The 19872-nt window shown below is 46.7% G+C and overlaps 1 protein-coding gene across 3 annotated transcripts in view; it reads left to right on the top strand.

Annotated features, from left to right (window-relative positions):
* Positions 1-18056, top strand: part of POU2F3 (POU class 2 homeobox 3) — a 99057-nt gene extending 81001 nt beyond the window's left edge. For all 3 annotated transcript variants that reach the window (XM_082201056.1, XM_082201054.1, XM_082201055.1), the window contains 7 exons: positions 1926-2108; positions 3267-3408; positions 4777-4913; positions 5836-5997; positions 10174-10240; positions 12403-12535; positions 14783-18056. In XM_082201056.1, coding sequence (XP_082057182.1) covers positions 1926-2108; positions 3267-3408; positions 4777-4913; positions 5836-5997; positions 10174-10240; positions 12403-12535; positions 14783-14822 — 864 coding nt within the window. In that variant the 3' untranslated portion in view covers positions 14823-18056. The remainder of the gene's footprint in view (positions 1-1925; positions 2109-3266; positions 3409-4776; positions 4914-5835; positions 5998-10173; positions 10241-12402; positions 12536-14782) is intronic.
* Positions 18057-19872: the final 1816 nt, after the last annotated feature.

Raw genomic sequence — 19872 nt, 5'->3', positions numbered from 1 at the left:
TGAAGTCCTCCTTGTCCCCCTTGGCCACAATCTTAACACTAAATTTCTTAGAGAACTGAATTTGGAACTAGATGGAAATATTCCACTGGGAAAGACCGTGGGAATTTGACTCCACAGTTGTGCTCACATTGAGCCAAGTCTGATACAAAGGAGGGGAGGAGGGTGGAAAGTATTCTTTCCTACCCACAGTCAAATTGGTTTAATCTGAGCAAGTTCTCTTTTCCGCTATTCCTCGGGATGATGAGAGCTCCCTGTGGCTGTCCACTGAAATGATCCACAAAGCTTAGGGCTCTGGAACACAGTTTGGTCACGCCTAAAGGCAGCATGCATAGAATCCTAGAGCCGGAAGAGGCCTCTGAAGTCATCTCACCCAACCTCCTGGTCAAAGCAGGAAAGCCACTGTGATAGGATCCCTGATAGGTAGCCAACCAGCCTCTGCCTATGAGGAAAGGTTACGGTTTCCCCACAGGCATCTGGTCGGCCCCTCTGAGAACAGGAATGCTAGACTAGATGAGCCACTGGCATCATCCAACAGACTCTTCTTATGTTCTTATGCTTTAAAACTTCTAATGAAAAGAGGGAGGCAGAATCACAAGCAAAGTGCCTGAAAACTGAAGAGGAAGCAGGATTTGGAAAGGCCTATCAACCCCCACCACCACCGCCAACAGAAAGCATCCAGTCCCATAGTGTCTGATCCTGGGACACTCCCTCTACCACCAGGAGACACCTAGAATGATGGATGAGAGGAAACTGTCTCCATAACACCCAGGCCTCTTATGTCATCTTCAGATGTGTGGGTTTCTGCTCATCCTAAATTATACGAGCAATCTTGCTGGATCAGCCCTCTAGGCCACACCGAGTGTAATTAGGAATAAAAACAACTAAATTTGATTAGTCATTGTTGCAATAAGAAAATCCCTGTTTACAGCCTGTTGGAGGATCGTATATTGAGTCTTCCCCGTTGTAGAAGACTTTCTTCGTGCAGGAAACTAGCACATCAGGGCAAGGGCATTTATCGTCCTTGCATGCTAGATTTCTAATTACGAGAAATGTTTTCCCCACATTTGTAGGATTCCCCCACCACCACCTAACCAGCAATCTGAGCTGGTATAGTTCCAACAGGGAGGGACTATGATTATTCTGGATGTGTCTTGATTGGCTCTCAGATCACACCCATACTATACATTTAAAGCACATTTGACACACATTTAAAGCACATGGATTCCCTCAAAGAATCCTGGGAACTGTAGTTTACAGAGCCACAATTCCCAGCATCTTTAACAAATTACATTTCCCATAATTCTTTGGGGAAAGCCATAGCTGTTTAAAGTGGTAGGATTCTACTTTAAGTGTATAGTGTATAGTGAGGCCTTAGTTTCCAATGGGTATTTTATTGTGTTGATCAACGTGTTGTTCATATTGATGGTTTTCTATGGGGTTATTTTGGCAAAGAATTTGTATTGTACCAACCACTTTGGACACTTTAATTGAGACGCAGGATGCAAAGGTCTACAGCCCACACAAAAAAACACAATTTGGTGAGGGTGGAAGTGGAGTCATAGAATTGTAGAGTTGGAAGGGACCCCAAGAGTCATGTATTCCAACCCCCTGTAATGTAGGAATCTCAGGGTCAGCATTTGCCCCCAACATCATCGGACAAATGACACCACCGCTATCATTATTTGCCCTGAGCCCCCATTGTTGTCATTTTTTTCTGGCCCAGTGCTCTGAGGAGAGCAGCCATTTTAATTTCCCACAATACCCCTGGTGTAGCAGCGCTATGGGACAATGCAGGGAATCAAAATGGTAGCCCCCTACTATCCAATGCTCCTCCTGGCCACTATATCTAAACATCTTTCTTGGGGAGTGCTTTTGTAGAGTGTCCCCCCCCCAGTAATGATGGCACAATGTGTCTGTTTTAACAGACGGTGGGACGTCCTGGGCACCCCGGATCGTCGTTGGAGCCCCACCTGGAAGTCCCTCAGCACTTACAAGTGAGCAAACACTTGCCGTCCTCTGTGGCAACGGATGAAGCCAATGATCTAGAGGAGCTGGAAAAATTTGCCAAGACTTTCAAACAGAGGAGAATCAAACTTGGGTTCACTCAGGTGAGGACGGTCTCCTTCAAACTGTAAAGGCTTGTCTCAAGGCCACCTTGCCTGTGCCTTGAGACCTTCAGCTGATGCTCTTCTCTGAGAACCTTCACTGGGGAAGGTATTTCATGCAGCAGAGAGGGGCAGGGCCTCCTCTGTGGTAGTGCCCCACTGTGGAATGCCCTCTTGGTATGGTTGGACCAGAGCTCTGATCATCCCTGACCACTGGCCAGATCTGATGGAAGTTAGAGTCCAACAACACCCATCCCTGCCATAGAAGAACAACGAGTGCTGATACTTTAATCCTTACTGTCTGGTTAAATCCTTTGCCAAGGCTTTTTGAATGCTGGTTATGCCTGCTTGTTTTAACTCAGAAGTGGAGAACTTGTGGCCCTCCAGATGTTTTGAAGCTGCAACTTCTATCATCTCTAGCCATTGGGCATGCTGGCTGGGGCTAAAGGGAGATGGAATCCAGAAACCTCTGGTTCTCTACCACTCCTCCAAAACCTGTTCTATGTTGGGGGGGAGTGTTTCAATAAGAATATCCTGTTTTTTTCTTATCATTGTGTTATCAGTGGTAGTATTCTTAAGTTGGGTATGATTAGATCATGGGTAGGCAAACTAAGGCCTGGGGGCCGGATCCGGCCCAAACGCCTTCTAAATCTGGCCCGCAGATGGTCTGGGAATCAGTGTGTTTTTACACAAGTAGAATGCGCCCTTTTATTTAAAATGAATTTGTGGGTTATTTGTGGGGCAAAGGAATTCATTCATTTTTTTCCCCAAAATATATTCTGAAGGACAGTGGACCGGCCCTGCTGATCCCTGGATTAGATGGTTGTTGTCATTTTGTTAAATGTATTAACCTGCCCTTCACCAGCGGGTCCCAGGGCAACTTACAACAACTTAAAATTCAGAATTAAAAACAGTTTGCAAATGCAGGAGTAGGGCAGGCTGAAAACACACATCTCAGGTGTCAAAGAAGGACATCTTCAGCATTTGCGGAAAGCTGCTTAGCAAAGATGCCAGACCCGCCTCTGCAAGGAGGGAGCTCCCCAACTGCAGAACTGCCCCAGGGTTGGACTTAGATGATGCTTTGGGTGTCTTGCAGCTGTACAAGTCTATGATTCCCCTCTGGTGCCTTTTCCCTTTCCTGACCTCTTCTGCCTCCTGCAGGGCGATGTGGGGCTGGCCATGGGCAAGCTCTATGGGAATGACTTCAGCCAAACCACCATTTCCCGCTTTGAGGCCCTCAATCTGAGCTTCAAGAATATGTGCAAGCTGAAACCACTGCTGGAGAAGTGGCTGAGCGATGCAGGTAGGCCAGTGTTTCAGTTCATCTTCTGCAAGCCGGCATTTGAATGAGCTCCCATTTCTTGCAGGTTTGCTTAAAGAAAAAAAGAAGAAAAAGATCTTTCCTGGTCTTGATAGCTTTACTGTTTCAGCATGGGTTGAGGGGTGGAGAGCTGTTTCTCCTCCCCTCTCAGATTTTCAATTTCTGGCAGAATTGTAGGGTATAAATAGATGCTGTGCTTGTTTTTCTGAAGGAAACAGGATCCCTCATGGATCATACAGCATTGTCCCACTAGGGGGCAATAGAGGGTGTGATAGTCTCCCAAGACGAAGAGAGAATAAAGTAGGATCCAACCAGAAAATTGCAAAGTAAGACACCAGCTTACAAGTTCAACAGAACTCTGCTTCAGTTTGGATGTGAAGCAGAACAAAAACAGAAAGAGGGGTGTCTGAATTTTTTTTTATATAGCCCACCTTTTCTCCAAAAAGCGCAAGGTGGTGTATATACTTCTCCCCCCCTCTCTATTTTATCCTCACAAGAGCCCTGTGAAGTAGGCTAGGCTGAGAGGTAGTGACTGGCCCAAGATCACCCACTGAGCTTCCTGGCTGAGTGGAGATTTGAACCCAGGTTTCCTGGGTCCTAGTCCGACACTCTAACCACTACACCACACTCATGTCTCTGTGGGGCATGGTGGGAACCTCAGCCCAACCTTTGGTAACAGTCTTGTGGCTGGTGCTTATGGGAGTTGCAGTCCAAGATATCTGGAGGCCATCCAATTGGGGGAGTAGACCTGAGGTCAGAGCTTGGGAACCTGTGACTAGATGCTTTGGGATCCAATTCCTGGAAGCATCAGCCAGTAAAGCAAATGTTCAGTTTCTGTTAATTGATTCTCATGAAAACTTACAGATTCTGGCTTCACACAATTAACTCAAGGCAGTTTCAATTTACTCTTGGCAGAAAGCCAAGGTCTGCTTGACCCAGAAACTATTTACACTGATTGGTTAACGACCAGCACTCAACTCTGTTATCTAGGAATGCTAGCACAGTTTGGTGTGTTAGGTGTGTTGAAGGAGTAGGAGTGCTGTGTATGGTTAAGAGAGAGAAAGAAAGGTTTTATTTGCTTTGTTTTGTATGCAGAAACTCTGCTGGTTTTTTTTCCCTTTTAATAAATCCTGTAAATAGTTATTCTGAGTCTAGCTGACTAGTCATTTCCACCTCAACTAGCTTCTTCGCTGTGCAGGAAAACTCTGCTACGTTTGGGCTAAAGCCATTAGGGCTATGCCTGACACTTCAAAGTTCCATGAGCAAATTGTCAATTTTCTGCCATAATCCTTGCACACATCAATATATCGGCTTTGAATTAAATGGTTTGCCTATCTCCTTGCTCCATAGAAGCTTCCCCTTTGGACTCTTCCGTAAGCACACCCAGTTCCTACCCATCTGTGAGCGAGATGTTTGGTCGCAAGAGAAAGAAACGCACCAGCATCGAGACCAACATTCGCTCCACTCTGGAGAAACGGTTCCAAGACGTAAGAGAAACAATCCACTTGCTGCTTTTAGCCATCGAGCATAATATGGGGAGGTATATAAGGTTGGAGGTTTGACAGGGCAAGTGATGAGAAGCAAGAAGGGATGCCTTCCATCACTTCACCCCACTGGTCCTTCTAGGTTTTCCTCCATCCTAAACTAGTGTTATAGGATTGGAGGGTCAGTCTAGATGACATCCACAGATTCCTTCCAGGCCTGTGATCCTGTACACAGTGAGGTTAAGAATCTAGTAGGGGAGACTGCTGAACCAACAAAACCAGTTTCTTTTTGTTAAGGTAATGGTCTCTGTTGCCATAGAGATAAATGGGTAGGCATTTTCCCACCTCACCTTGCTGGATGCCATGCCAACCTAGGAGGGAGAACAAAGGGACAAGGGGTGCTGTGTGAGAGACAGTTTTTTGCTGATGCTGATGCTGGAAGCTGGAGACCCAGAAACCTCCCTAGAAACCTAAAAGGAAGACAAGTTCTGATGGAGTGTAAATGCTGTGAGCCCCTTCATCCTATGCTCAGGTCATCTACATGTGCAAATAAATCCACATGTCCTAAAGATACCACGGCCTCCATAGACCTTCATTCCCAGGAAACTGAACCCTGGGAAAGTGCAGGAGCCCCCAGAGTCTCTCAGCACACAGAGATTAGGTGCTTGCAACGCTATATGACCTAGGGCTGTGTGCAAGATTCGACCGGTCCAAGTCCTAGACTAAATTGAGCCGATTTGGGGGAGTGGAGGATTCAGACATCCCCAGATCACTGCAGGTTGAGCCATCCAGTGATCTGTGGCTGTCAGGCAGCCCTGTGAGCTGTAGCATGATGACAACCTTACCTTTCTATGTATATAGGAAGAAATAAGGAATCCCTTAACGCTGTGGATGGTGTTTCTTATCTCAGCCTTTTTCTCTTCAGAACCCCAAGCCCAGCTCAGAGGAGATCTCCATGATTGCAGAACAGTTGTCCATGGAGAAGGAAGTGGTTCGGGTTTGGTTCTGCAACCGGCGCCAGAAAGAGAAGCGCATCAGCTGCCCAATGTCCTCCCCTATCAAATCACCCCTCTACAACTCCAGACTGGTAAGAGCTCCTTCGCCAAATGGGCATTGCTAGATAGTTAAAGAACTCAAGGCAGAAGCCCATAACGCACATTTCTTGCAAATTGGCATGTGCTAATTTATACACAGTTAAAAAAGGTAAAGGACCCCTGACAGTTAAGTCTAGTCGCAGACGACTCTGGCTCATCTCACTTTAAAGGCCAAGGGAGCTGGCATTTGTCCACAGACAGTTTTTCCGGGTCATGTGGCCAGTATGACTAAACCGCTTCTGGCTCAACAGAACACCGAAACCAGAGCAGCGCATGGAAACGCTGTTTACCTTCCTGCCGGAGTGGTACCTATTTATCTACTTGCACTTTTGGCATGCTTTCAAACTGCAAGTTTGGCAGGAGCTGGGAACGAGCAGCGGGAGCTCAGCTCCTCGCGGGGATTTGTACCGTCAACCTTCTGATCAACAAGCCCAAGAGGCTCAGTGGTTTAGATCACAGCACCACCCGCGTCCCACTTTTACACAGATACCCCTGGGCAAATTTAGGTGGTGGAGCTCTCACTTTGTGCCCAGGAATTGTTGTTGTGCCCAGTGCTAGTCCTACTGGCAGTGGCCCACTGAAATTAATGGACATGACTAACTTAGGTTCATTACATATGCTCCAATATTTTCTTTCCCAAATCCAGGACACACACACCCCCATCATGCTGCCCCTGCCTCCACCCCTCACCCACCCAGGCTGACTTGACCCACAAGCATGCCCGGGCTGACTCAGCCACCCACCTTCTTACCTTTGCCAGCTCACTGCTGCCACCACTGCAAGGCCAAGGCTGCCTTCTCCCCCTCTGCAAGACCCACCAAGGCACTTTGGTGCATCCCTTAGAGACAGCCAGCACAGCTTTCCAGAAGGGTGCATCCCTGGCAATGTCAAATCGATCTCAGAAGGTGCTCTGTTGCCCGTCATTCCAGGATCCAAATCTCAGCTTCTGGGATGTCCCAGTTAAAACGGGACAGTTGGGGGTATGTCATTAACTAACTTGGGTCCAGTCTGAGGGGAACATAGTTGTAACCAACTCAAAGTTTGCTGTTTCTTATTTGGAGCTCTGCTCCAAAACACCTGGATTGAGGAAAGCTGTTATAAACCAAACTGACCTGTCCCTTCTCTCACAGAAGCTGGACTGTCCACATCCCATTGTCCCTGGCATGCCCTGTTACAAAGACCTCAGGCAGCAAATGTCAGCTTGGAAAGCCTGCAAGAATAGGCAGTGCTAAGCTGGATAGATTCGAGGTCTGAAGGGTGAAAAGCCACTTGTTAATACATAATAGCCGAAGTATCACACAAAGACTGTGCTTTGCACATTATGTTCCATGTCACCAACAGTGTGCTCCTGGTGTATCAGAGCCAACAGAGCACCTCTCCCTGTTGAAAACCGCTTTGCAGGTGCCTGGTACGTAGCTCCACGCAGCTGCTGCCTGCCTCTCTTTCTTTCTTAGAAAGCAATTTGAATTGCACATGCACCTACCGTATTTTTCGTCCTATAAGGCGCACCGGCCCATAGGACGCACCTCATTTTTTGGGGGGGAAATGAATTTAAAAAAAATATTCCCCCCCCCAGCCCTGGCTGCTGCCCCAAGCCTTGCGCTCACCTGCCCGAAGCAGGGGAAGCCCTCCAGAGGGCTCCCTGTGCTTCGGGCGACAGGCTGCCGCCCCAAGCCTCGCGCACCCGGCGGGACCTCCTGCCGGGCGCGCCAGGCTTGCAGACACTCGCCCGAAGCAGGGGGAGCCCTCCGGAGGGCTCCCCGTGCTTCAGGCGACAGGCTGCCGCCCCAAGCCTCGCGCACCCGGTGGGACCTCCTGGCTGCAAGCCTTGTGAGCCTGCGGGTACTCCCACCGGGTTTGCAAGGCTTGCGGATAGCTTCCTGAAGCCTGGAGAGCGAGAGGGGTCGGTGCGCACCGATGCCTCTCGCTCTCCAGGCTTCAGCGAAAGTCTTCATTCGCCCCATAGGACGCATCCAGATTTCCCCTTCATTTTTGGAGGGGAAAAAGTGCGTCCTATGGGGCGAAAAATACGGTACATGAAGGAATGAGTGGAAGTCGGTTGTGTGAATGGCCAGAGAGTTGTTGCTGTTGGCATGAGCTGGATTCTGTGTGGTCCTCACCTTACGCTGGGCGAAGCATTAGTGTATAAACACACTTTGAAGTGGAATGCAGCTGTTGCTGGGGTACAGTATGCCAGCTCCTTCTAAAGGAATGGCTTGCCGTAGGGGATCGAGGCAGGAGAGCCAGGACAATATAATGGCTCATGATGAGTTGTCAGCCACAAGGGCCTTGCTTCAAAGGTTTCTTGGCAGCCCTCAGTAAACTGCCATCTCCCCAAACACACACACAGAGGCAGTACGGGAATAACAGCCATGGCCCACCTTGCAAGACTGTTGTAAGTGTTACTGAGATGGGGTACAGGTATCCCCTTAAAAGCTCTGTTAGAAATGCTGCGTGGAAAAAGGCTGGGATCCAACTGAAACTGTGACGGAGAGTCTCAGTCGCTGGAATGTCAGCCAGCTTCCTGAGATGCTATCGCTCCAAATTAACAAGGCCCCCAGCAAATGGAAAGAGCACCTTTTCCCTGATTCACCAGGACTGACTCAGAAAGGGGAGCACCCTCTGAGGATGACTCATTCACACAGCTTCCTGCAAGGCAGCTGCTTCTAGCACAGCACAGGGTGCTCTCAGGCTGTCTCCGTTTTCGGGTGGGATCCTCTCCTGTGTCAGCAAATCCAGGTTGTGCAATCGTTGTCGTCGGGGAGCTCTTGTGCAACAAATACACCTCGCCCCACCCCAACCCCCCTCAAAATAGACTTTTTGCTTTGAGATATATAAAAAATTAAAAAAATTGTCCAGTAGCACCTTAGAGACCAACTAAGTTTGTTTTTATTATAAGCTTCCATGTGCATGCACACTTCTCCAGATACACGTCATCAGACCTGAATCTTTTTGCTTTGAGGAAAGGGATGGGGGAATTCACTAGACAGTGTGGGACAGAATGCTTTCCTGGATACAACATCCTCTAACCTCCCCTACAACAAATCAGAAGGCTCCTGAAATTGGCAGTGTCATCTCATCTCTCTGCAAATCAATCACAATTAATGCTTTTTTTATTAAAAAAAATAAATTAATTAAAAAGGTCATCTGGAAGCAACTATCATCTCCAGCTGCTGAACCATCTGAGCAAACTGTCATCTAAGTCCAGCAGCAAATGTAGAGTTGGAAGTGACCTCTGCCAAATTTTTATTAGGCATTACAAGAATCAGCCATCATAAAACATCCATATATAAAATTTTAAAATATGTACAAATAAACAGCCATGTAAAATATGTAATAATGAGGATTTTCATTGGAGTTTCTTCCTGCTAAATAAAAAGGAGGCAGGGCTAACTACCACCTGCATTATACATTTAAAGCAGCATCACATTTCTATCACAGACTTACATCTCCCAGAGTTCCCTGTGAAGAGGGATTGCTTGTTAAACCACTCTGGGAATTGCAGCTCTTTGAGGAGAACAGGGGTTTCCTGACGACTCTTAACCTTAAGAAACTACACTTCCAAGGATTCTTTAGTGGGGGGAGCCACAGTCTATATTTTGACGTATTTCCTTTAAAACAGCTCAAAATTTATTTATTTTAGATTTTGTGTCTGGATTTCCAACCCTGTTTAAATGTACAGTGCAGATGATGCCAAAAATGAGCTTCTCATTGAACGATTTGAGGCTCCTTTAGCTAGTAAAGGTAAAGGGACCCCTGACCATTAGGTCCAGTCATGGCCGACTCTGGGGTTGTGGCCAAGGGAGCCGGCGCACAGCTTCCGGGTCATGTGGCCAGCATGACTAAGCCGCTTCCGGCAAACCAGAGCAGCGCACGGAAACGCAGTTTACCTTCCCGCCGGAGCGGTACCTATCTATCTACTTGCACTTTTACGTGCTTTCAAACTGCTAGGTTGGCAGGAGCAGGGACCAAGCAACGGGAGCTCACCCCGTCGTGGGGATTTCAAACCTTCTGGTCAGCAAGTCCTAGGCTCTGTGGTTTAACCCACAGCTTTTTGTGTGTGTTTTTCTAAGCACCAACCATACAACTTGCAGTGGACAAACCAACCAAGGCCAATCTTTTAACCTGTCACCCCAAATGATCCTCTTTTGCTTGCTTTTCTCTTCCAGGTCTCTACCTCAGGATCCTTGGGTCCCCTCTCTGTCACTCCTGTTCACAGCACCATGCATGGGGCAGGTATGTGGGGGTTTCCCCCCCAGGAGAACGTTTCTCTGTTTCTGTTTTTTCCTTCCATGATTCAGCCCCTCTGATCTGCTTCGCTAGGTGGGATGGGGTTGGGGAGGGAACATGGAACCAGCCTGTCTTTTGCATCAGGCCTTTAGCGCCTCAGGCCCTATAGGGATATTACTCTGCACAGCTCAGACCTTGCCTAGGGGCACAGGACAAGGAACACATATATATCGGCTTGAAGCAACCCTGCCAAAACTTTGGCCGCAGGCTTTCCATTGATACTGTAATGGGCAATTGGGCTGTGAAAGCCCAACAGGGTAAAATGGAAGGATGTGATGACAGACAGGCCAGAGGGCAGGTTCTGGAGCAGACAGACAAGGAGGTAGGGAGGAAAGCTGCATCATTACTCCACTGGTCAAACAACTCAGACTGAGGGGCTGGGAATCACAGAATCGTAGAGTTATCTACTCCAGCTCCCTGCAATGCAGGAATCTCAACTAAAGCAACCATGGCAGGTGGCCATTCAACCTCTGCTTAAAAAACCTCCAATGAAGGAGAACCGACAACCTGCAGAGGGAATCCATTCCACTGTCAAACAACTCTTACTGTCAAGGAAAGGACTGTAACTCAGTGCCAGATCATCTGCTTTGCTTGCAGAAGGTCCCGGGTTCGATCCTTATCATCTCCAGCTTGGAAAGAGGAAAGACCCTTTGTCTGAAACCCTGGAGAGAGGCTGCCAGTCATGTAGACTCCCGATGTTGCTGAACTACAATTCCCATCGTCCCCAACAAGCACGACTAATAGCGATGGGAGTTGCAGTTCCACAACGTCTGGCAGGCCAAAGATTCGTCATGCTGGTGCAGACAGCACTGAACTTCAGGGACCAATGGTCTGACTTGGCCAAAGCCAGCTTTCTATGTTCCTATGGTATGGCTTAGGCAGTGGTTTTCAAACCGTGGGTCCCTAGATGTTGTTGGACTACAACTCCCATCATCCCTGAGCTCTGGTCTTGTTAGCTAGGGGCGATGGGAGTTGTAGTTCAACAACATCTGGGGACCCACAGGTTGAGAAAGGCTGGCTTAGAGCAACTGTTATATAGAGCCAGCCAGGCCCCTGTTGGATCTACAGGTCAGCTGATCTGGCTGGTCCGAAAAACAGCAGTACCATCTCTGGCCATTGTAGAGGTGGCGCCGCAGCACAGCAGAGGCAGGACTGAGAATTCCTTCCTTTGCCCGGTGGCACAAAGAGTAAGATGCCCGAGTCCCTGTTTCAGTGCAGCCACCAACCACCAGCACCATACCTGTTTGACTTCTTGCTTACATCCAAACCAGGGTGGGGGGCAAGGGAACACTAGCTCTCAGCTTCCTCCTCCGTAATCTCTGTGTTGCCACAGTGAAACTCGGCTGAGAGAAAGATGCGAGCAGGAGGGTGGGGGGACGAAGTTAGAATTAGTTGGATCTGCCTGTCCTTGGCTCTGCTCCCACCAACCATGTCCCCATCATCATTCGTTTCTTGGAGGAATTAGAAAACATTCCTCTTTACCCAGGCAACTGGTGGCTGAAGGATACTGTCCCTGGCAACCCCAAGGTCATTTGGGAAGGATGTATTTAACTGTAATTGCATTTAGACATCTTTAATTGTCGTTGTTTATAGAATGCTTTAATCTGTTTTAGGACTGTCTGTGGTTGTTTTTAGTTTTGTATCTATATGCCACCCTGGGGTCCTGCCCATCTGGCTGGGTTTCCCCAGCCACTCTGGGTGACTCCCAGCAGAATTAATAATGATAATACTAAAAAAGCAATAAAACACCAGACATTAAAAACTTCCCTAAACAAGGCTGCCTTTGATGTCTTCTAAAAGTCGGATAGTTGTTTATTTCCTTGACATCTGATGGGAGGGCATTCCACAGGGCGGGTGCCACTACCGAGAATTAATTAATTTTATTATTATTATTATTATTATTATTATTATTATTATTATTCCCGATGGGCATCAACCACCACTGAATGGAGGGCCTAGGAAAGAAGGGTCAGAACAGTGAATAAGTGAAATGGGGAGAGGAACCAGGAACAAATGCACTGTTAAGATGCAAAAGAAACCACAACTATTTGCATGCACCGGAAGGCCTGAAGGATTTTCCTTTAAGGATAGTTTTCTCTCTCGCACAGTGACATCATCATGCTCTCCGGGGAACTCCAGCCGGCCCTCGTCTCCTGGCACGGGACTCCACGCCAGCAGTCCCGGCATGTCCCAGAGCAACTCCAAAGCAGCCATCAACTCCTCCAGCTTCAACTCTTCTGGGTAAGGCTATGCCGGGGGGAGCGGGGTGCAGTTAAAAGAATAAATGAATTGTAGAGTCAGAAGGGACCAGCAGGGTCATCTAGTCCAACCCCCTGCAATGCAGGAATCTCAGATAAAGTTTCCCCTGGGATCATGTGAATAAAAGGATGGTGAAGAAAGCCAGGAGGCAGGAGAGAGCAGGATATGAGTCACTTGAGCATACTGAAAGTCCCAATCTGGCCAGGTGTGACTGTGACTTTTCCCCGGATGCTGAATTTCCACTCCTGGGAAACGGTTGTCTTCTACTTTAAGGCTTGCAGGAAAATGAGCCGCTGCGCTTGGAAAAGTTCACTGTTGCAGAACTGCATTTGAAGTCAGACAAAGATGCCCACTGGAGACGTAATAGGTTGCTTTCACACTAGCCTCCGTGCTCTGGAATTGCTATGCTTTGAGTAACCACTTTTTACAGAGAATTTGGAAAGTGACCTTGTCAGCTTGCTGCAGTCCGTTGTTTTCTGTGTTAAGCTCCTGTAACTTTTCAGACATGATTAGCAATTAAAAAAAATACTAAAGCAGCAAAAACCCGATAAGTGCAGACTTTGGGGGGTCACTGTGCCCTTAATTGAAAACTTCCTGTGTGCTAGTTCAGCCTGTTTTATTGCTTTGGGCGGATAGTAATTAATTACCCCTTAATTTCTTATTAGGTAGTCAGTTGCTGATCCCTGGTGGAAGGGGGTTAAATAGTCATTCCCTTGCTGCTGCTGCTGCTGCTGCTGCTGCTGCTGCTGCTACTTCCTTTTATAGTGAAATACAAGACTCTTTTGCAGCCTTTAAGAATTATACACACACCAAAAGAAAAAATCCGTACAAAAAAATTCATAATGTCTTGCCTTGAGGGCAAATTTAGAATTGGAAAAATGGCACATGGTGAAACAGCTGGTACAGATCCACACCATATGTTTAAAGCACATATAACACACATTTAAAGCAAATGGCTACCCTAAAGAATTCTGGAAATTAGTGCTTGAGTTTGCCTTTTCTTCTCCCTTTTCCCTCCCCCTCCCCTTTCCTTTTCTGTCATGTCTTTATATTTAGGGTTGCCATATGGCCTCTTTTTCCAGGACACGTCCTCTTTTTCACGGGCAGAGACGTCACAGCGATCCATAGTTAAAAAGCAGAAGTCGGCACAAATGTGTCCTCTTTTTTGCTCTTCAAGATATGGCAAAATATGTAATACATAAACACCCCTGTAAAGAATCCTGGGAACTTGTAGCTCTGTGAGCAGTTAAGCAATAGTTTTCTCAGGTTTCTCTGGGGGAGGGTGTGCTTTAAAATGTTCTTTATAAAAATGCTCCCTGCGCTCCTCCTGGGGCTGGAAAGGGGTTCATTTAACCTCTGGCTTGCTAGTAAAAGTGAATGACTGTGTCACAAAATGATACATTTGTAAAAAGTGTGTCACCAACATGAAAAGTCTGGAAAGCTCTGCCTTATTTCCTTGCCAACACCATTGCTCGCCTCTGTCTGAATTCTCACCATAGGAACAGACAAGAGATCTGATCGTGCATTCCCTGACAGTTTGGCCCTTTGTTATGCATTTAGGTTTTTTATAGTCTTTTTTTTTTTGGCTCTTTTTTATTAAATTAACAATCAATCGTACATAAATAAGCATAAAAATGTGCACCTCACTACCAAGACCATTCCATTATAACTCTCCAAACTCCCAAAATTTTGACACCTCTTGCAATGGTTTGACCCCTTTCTGTTTTAGCAATACAAATTCTATGAACACCCTCCATATCTCTTCAAAACCATTTCTCCTACATATTCCCCATCTTACCTTCAAGGCACATGTTAATTTATCATTGATAGCTATATCCCAAACCTCTTTGTACCATTCTTCCATTTTATATTCTGTTTGCCCCTTCCACTTCCTAGCTATAATAATTCATACAGCTGTCAATAAATAGCCTGTGAACCTTCCACCCCATCATAAACTGATAATAATGCTACCTCTGGACTTTTGGTCAGCTTTAACCCCGTGATTTCTGTTATATCCTTAAACACTCCTTGCCAAAAAAAAACCCAGCTGTACATATTTACACCCCCAACACCTGTGAACATAATTCCCTGTTTCCTGGCATCGCCTCCAGCATAACACACAACTAGTTTTTATAGACTTGCATTTTTTTTCTCTCTCTCTCTGCAGAGAAAACCGTTTCTAAAGTCTTGCCTTTGTGTCTTTTTTGTTCTGTTTATCCATGTGAGCAGATCCTGGTACCGATGGAACCAGCCCACCTACCTCCACTGAAGCCCCATTCCCCAAAGAGCAGCCAACTCCACCTTCTTCTTCTCTGCAGAAAAAGAAAAAGAGCCTGAACTTTTGTGCTATGGACCCGCTTCTTAGGGAACAGTGGCTCAGTCAAATGCACGGCCCACATGCCACAGCCGGTCTCCCTTCAACCTCACTTGATGGCAGCAACTCTGCAAGCAGAACTGTCAAAGAGACTAAAACAGTGACACGTGGCAACGGTGCGTGCGCATGGCATAAGCCATTCGCATCATGTCGTCCTCAGGCACTTCTGCATGCGGTTGCCTAAACCTTTTGCTCTGTAACTGATGCCTGGCGATCTTCGACGGGGAAGTGGTTCTGTCTTCTCTCTCTAGTTTGTAAATGCTTTTTGTTGGGAGGCAACTGTGAAGACGCATCCATTCTCCCATCTAAACCGAAAGATGCATCCGCGGAGATCCCCACCCCCTAAGCTAAGCCAAGGCTGTCAAATTAGATTTCCTGAAGGTTTCATTCAGGATTGGCACTTTCAGTGTCCTGCAGGTGGTGCTCTGGAGCAAGGAAGCTATGCTTGGATTGCCTGTGAGCGATGCATTCGCTCAAAATTGTGGGAACGTTTAGGTGATCTGGATGCATCCAGGTTTTGATCTCCAGACTCTTTGTGCTGGGGACCTGGGGATCCCATAGCTTCTGGGGAGCAAGATAGACATGGAATTGACATGCATCTAATTGTTCAAGAGTGAGGCTGCCTGGGCTGACCCTATCGTTGGGCAGAGTGAGGTTGTACACATGTAGTTAGTCTCCATTGTACCCCCTAAGCTAACCAGCTGCCCTCAGCGGCAATGGAGGGTGATAGCTCCTTTGCTGACATTGAAGCAAAACACAGCTACCAATCTGGTTGGCTTCAGTGAATGACATGGGGAGGGTACCATCTGGGCCTGCATCTCAGGTAGCAAAATATCTTGGGCCAACCTTGGATGGTATATTCACCAAATGGGCACTTTTTCACCCAACTTGCCTATCTATAGACACTTGCTTCTCCAATATTTGGGAGGTTGTGCTTTAGAATTGCCAATGCCTGTGACAGATGTGTTAATTTTTTTAAAAAAAATATATTTTTAAATGGTCTCTCATGAGGATCTCTGATTAAACAAGTCAGGCATTTCCCCCCACACATGGTGGTTCAAGCTGTACCTTGAAAAGTCCAGATTTGCCCAGGTGTCTACTGGACAAATGCCTTGATGAGTTAATACATTTCATCTTCACAAATTTAAAAATCTCAAGCAGTTTTGAAACCATTTTACAAGTTCTTTTTAAAAATAAAATAAGCACACATATCTAGTCATGTAGACACCTCCCTTTTTTCATTCAAGTGAAACATTTTGGTGGGGAAGATTGACTGGACAAAACTGCTTGTGAGCCAGTCTAAGTCAATTCTACCACTCTCTTGATCTGAATGTGACTAGGAGGGGCAACAGTAAATAGAAAACACGGAAATAGGTTGAATAGCCTCTAACCCCTGGAGTTTGGCTACACACACTTACATGCTAAGTTGTTGGGGTGGGGAAGAAATTTGATTCAGTTTGCATCCAGAGGCAAACCTACCTAATTGAACTTTCCAAAATGATGCACAAACTGAAGAACAGCCATCATTCAAAATTCTCAGTTTCCAAATTTTGCAGTGGAGTTCTCCAGCCAGGTAATGTGTAGAGACTAGGGCAAAGCATGCATAAAAATGCATGAAGATAACCTACAAAAATGCTTTTTATTAGGAGAGATTGCTTTGCCAAAATGTGCCAATCAGGAGAATTTTGCACTAAAAAAGTGGTGAATTTTCACAATGACTTTTTTTAGAAAAGAAAAAGAAAATCACAAACCGATGTCAACATGGGGAGACCTTAACCTTTGGGTTGGAAAAACAAGAAAGTGACAGAAAGTGAAACTGACAGACCTGCTCGTTCCTCACTAGCCATGCAATCGAATCTTCGTTTCCCCTGTTTCGCTCAGTTTGTACAATTCCCAAGCTACCAGGACTGGGCCAGAGCTGCTGCTGGTAGCAATAAAAAGGATGAGTCATTTCTTTTACCCCCAATACTAAATAATTGTGTGGCATATGAGAGGGAGGAGGTCAACAAAAGTCTGCTCCTGGGAAAAGATGCCGGCTAGGGTCCCATACCCGGAGCTTGAAGGCTGGAAAAGCAACTGGGTGGAGGCAGCCTTTGGGTTGGGAAAAGTTTGGAGAGGAAAGGATGAAGCAGCCTTTCCCCCTCCAGTCACACTCACCACCTCCCCCAGCTGCTTTCCATTAAATGTGCACACAGGGACTGTGATGCACATCTGCTATGTAATGAGTAGCTTGGAAAAAGCCTCTGAAACCAGCTGATCTGGAAGATTCCTCTTCTAGAGCAAGTTCTGTTTATTCACAACATATTTGCTGCTTAGACCAGCGACTGGGAACCTCGGATCTGGGGGGGGGTTAACCAGGCCTATCAGGATTCTCTCCCCACCCCCACCCCCCAGGTCACGTGCCTTCCCACCCCTCGCCAAGCCTGCTTTGCACACTCCTTAGATGTTTTCACCTGACCGGAATGTGTCCTTGGAGTCTCCCAATGCCTTTTTGCTTTCCTGGAGAGGCAGGGGAATGTGTGATCGTGTGCAGAAACTAGCCTGCTTGTACAAAGGTAAAAATTGCATTCGTTTCTCCACCCCACTTTTGCCTCTTGCCCTGCCCACTTCTGGCAAGTGGCCCCCACCCAGCGGGAAATGTGGCCCTCAGGCTGAATAAGCTGCCCAACTCCTGCCTTAGACAATTGCCCCTCTTGCACTGTAGATCTTTTTTTGCCATCACATTGATGGCAAGGAATGAATATAAAACTATTACCACTTTGATGGCTCCAAGCCAGTTAGAACTGTGCTTCTCTGTTCTTTTATGTTTTGGGTTTTGTTTGTTTTTTAATTATTGTTATTAATAGTCTGTCCATTCGGTTTTTATATTAGCTCCCAGGCAAAAGAAACTTTGTCTAACACCGTGATTGCAATCGTGATGTTTGTTTAAGGGGGGGGGAGATATTTTCTGTATTGTAAATAGTTTCTCTTCCGCCACCCTACATCTTCTGTGTCTTCCACTTTTCTCTCTTTGGGAGAACAGTTTGTATAACTCAGGTGTGAATTTTGAAGATTTTGTGTCTCTTTTTATGTGTGTGTGTGTTTGTGCATTGTTTTGATTTCATTAAAATTCCTTTTAAATGCTGGGAACCTCCTTATCAGATCAATGCAGAAAGTTGCATTTCTTTACAGAACGAGGCTGTTTATCTGTTATCTAGTTAACGCCCATGACTTCCCCCCAAAGAATCCTGGGAGCTGTAAAGCTCCGAATGGTAGCCCTGTGAGGAATAAACTTCCGTTCCCAAGATCCTTTGTGGTAAGCCATGATTACTAAAGTGATATAAATACAGTGGTACCTCGGGTTACATATGCTTCAGGTTACATATGCTTCAGGTTACAGACTCTGCTAACCCAGAAATAGTGCTTCAGGTTAAGAACTTTGCTTCAGGATGAGAACAGAAATCGTGCTCTGGCAGCGTGGCGGCAGCAGGAGGCCCCATTAGCTAAAGTGGTGCTTCAGGTTAAGAACAGTTTCAGGTTAATTACGGACCTCCGGAAAGAATTAAGTACTTAACCCGTGGTACCACTGTAGGCTTTACAGGCAACCTTGTTTCAATGTCACCTCAATGACTTTTATTTAGGGAGGAAGGTGGCTTCCAAACTGGTCCTGGGTGGGCGGGCAAGACTGAATAAATCAGTGGTCTTACTACAGGCTGACCATTCCTCCCTCCAACCTGTATGTCGAGCGATCAGAGAACATGTGTCGGCATAACCTGCCTAGACTCTCTAGCTCTTCGTAGAGGACTAGCTGTTGGAGATCAGGATTCTGCAGCTGTCTGGAATTCCAGCACAGTTCCTGGAAATGGCATTTGGCGAGCAGAGGCAGAAATGCTTCTGAATGCCAGTTGCCAGAGGCCAAAGGCGTGAGAGTGCTCTTGTGTTCGAATCCTGCTTCTAGGTTTCCCACAGGCATCTGTGAGAACGGGATGCTGGATCTTCTTATGTGGTATGCCTGCACACCTGCAAATCATTTTCCCCCGGATCACACATATGATAATATGATTAATGTAAAATGTGTGGTCGTTGCTCCGCCCACTTTTGCCTGTGGCCCCGCCCACCACTAGAATGTGGCTCCCAAAAGATTACTCTGAAGGAAATGCTTCCTATAGGCTGAAAAAGTCTCCCCACTGGTTGCTCTGGAAGGCAACCAGTACTTTCAACTCCACTACCCAGTCTTGGGTGATGACATGCAATGTAACCACCAATCTTGTGACAAAGAGTGTCCCGACTGGTGATCGTCAGGCAACCTCCTGCTTTCCTAGACATATGCTGATTGGTTTTCCTGTGCTGTCATTCTCATATGTAGGTGTCATGGAGGCGAAAAGGGATCGCTCCTCAGGTGATTGCATCTGGCTGTACGCAATCCAGGGATAATTAATCCCTCGTCAATCCATAATTATGGGACATACATGAACAATTAAACCCATGTTGATTTCCATTATGATTTGCGGGTGCCTAAATGTGTCAAATGTGAATAACCAGAGCAGTGTGTCAATACCGGGGCCCCACACGAATTTTGAGTGCAACATTCAGCATCTCAAGAAACTCAGTTTTCAATTGATGTTTTTAAAAGTGTCTCATCCTTAAGGCTATTGGAGGGGTGAGCATATGTCCAATGCCTGGTGAGCTATCAGGCAAAAAGTAGGGCAGGAGCGGCTTCTCTTTAGGAACGCCTGTGCACCTCTGCCCTAAGAGGCAAAGTCTTTTCTTAAGCAAAAGGTAAAGGTAAAGGGACCCCTGACCATTAGGTCCAGTCATGGCCGACTCTGGGATTGTGGCACTCATCTTGCTTTATTGGCCAAGGGAGCCGGCGTACAGCTTGCGGGTCATGTGGCCAGCATGACTAAGCCACTTCTGGTGAACCAGAACAGCGCACGGAAACGCCGTTTACCTTCCCGCCAGAGCA

This window comes from Podarcis vaucheri (assembly GCF_965113315.1).
Source record: "Podarcis vaucheri genome assembly, chromosome: 15".
NCBI classification, from domain to species: domain Eukaryota; kingdom Metazoa; phylum Chordata; class Lepidosauria; order Squamata; family Lacertidae; genus Podarcis; species Podarcis vaucheri.
Note: the sequence above shows the minus strand (reverse complement) of the source record. Positions and strands in the feature narration are given on the sequence as shown.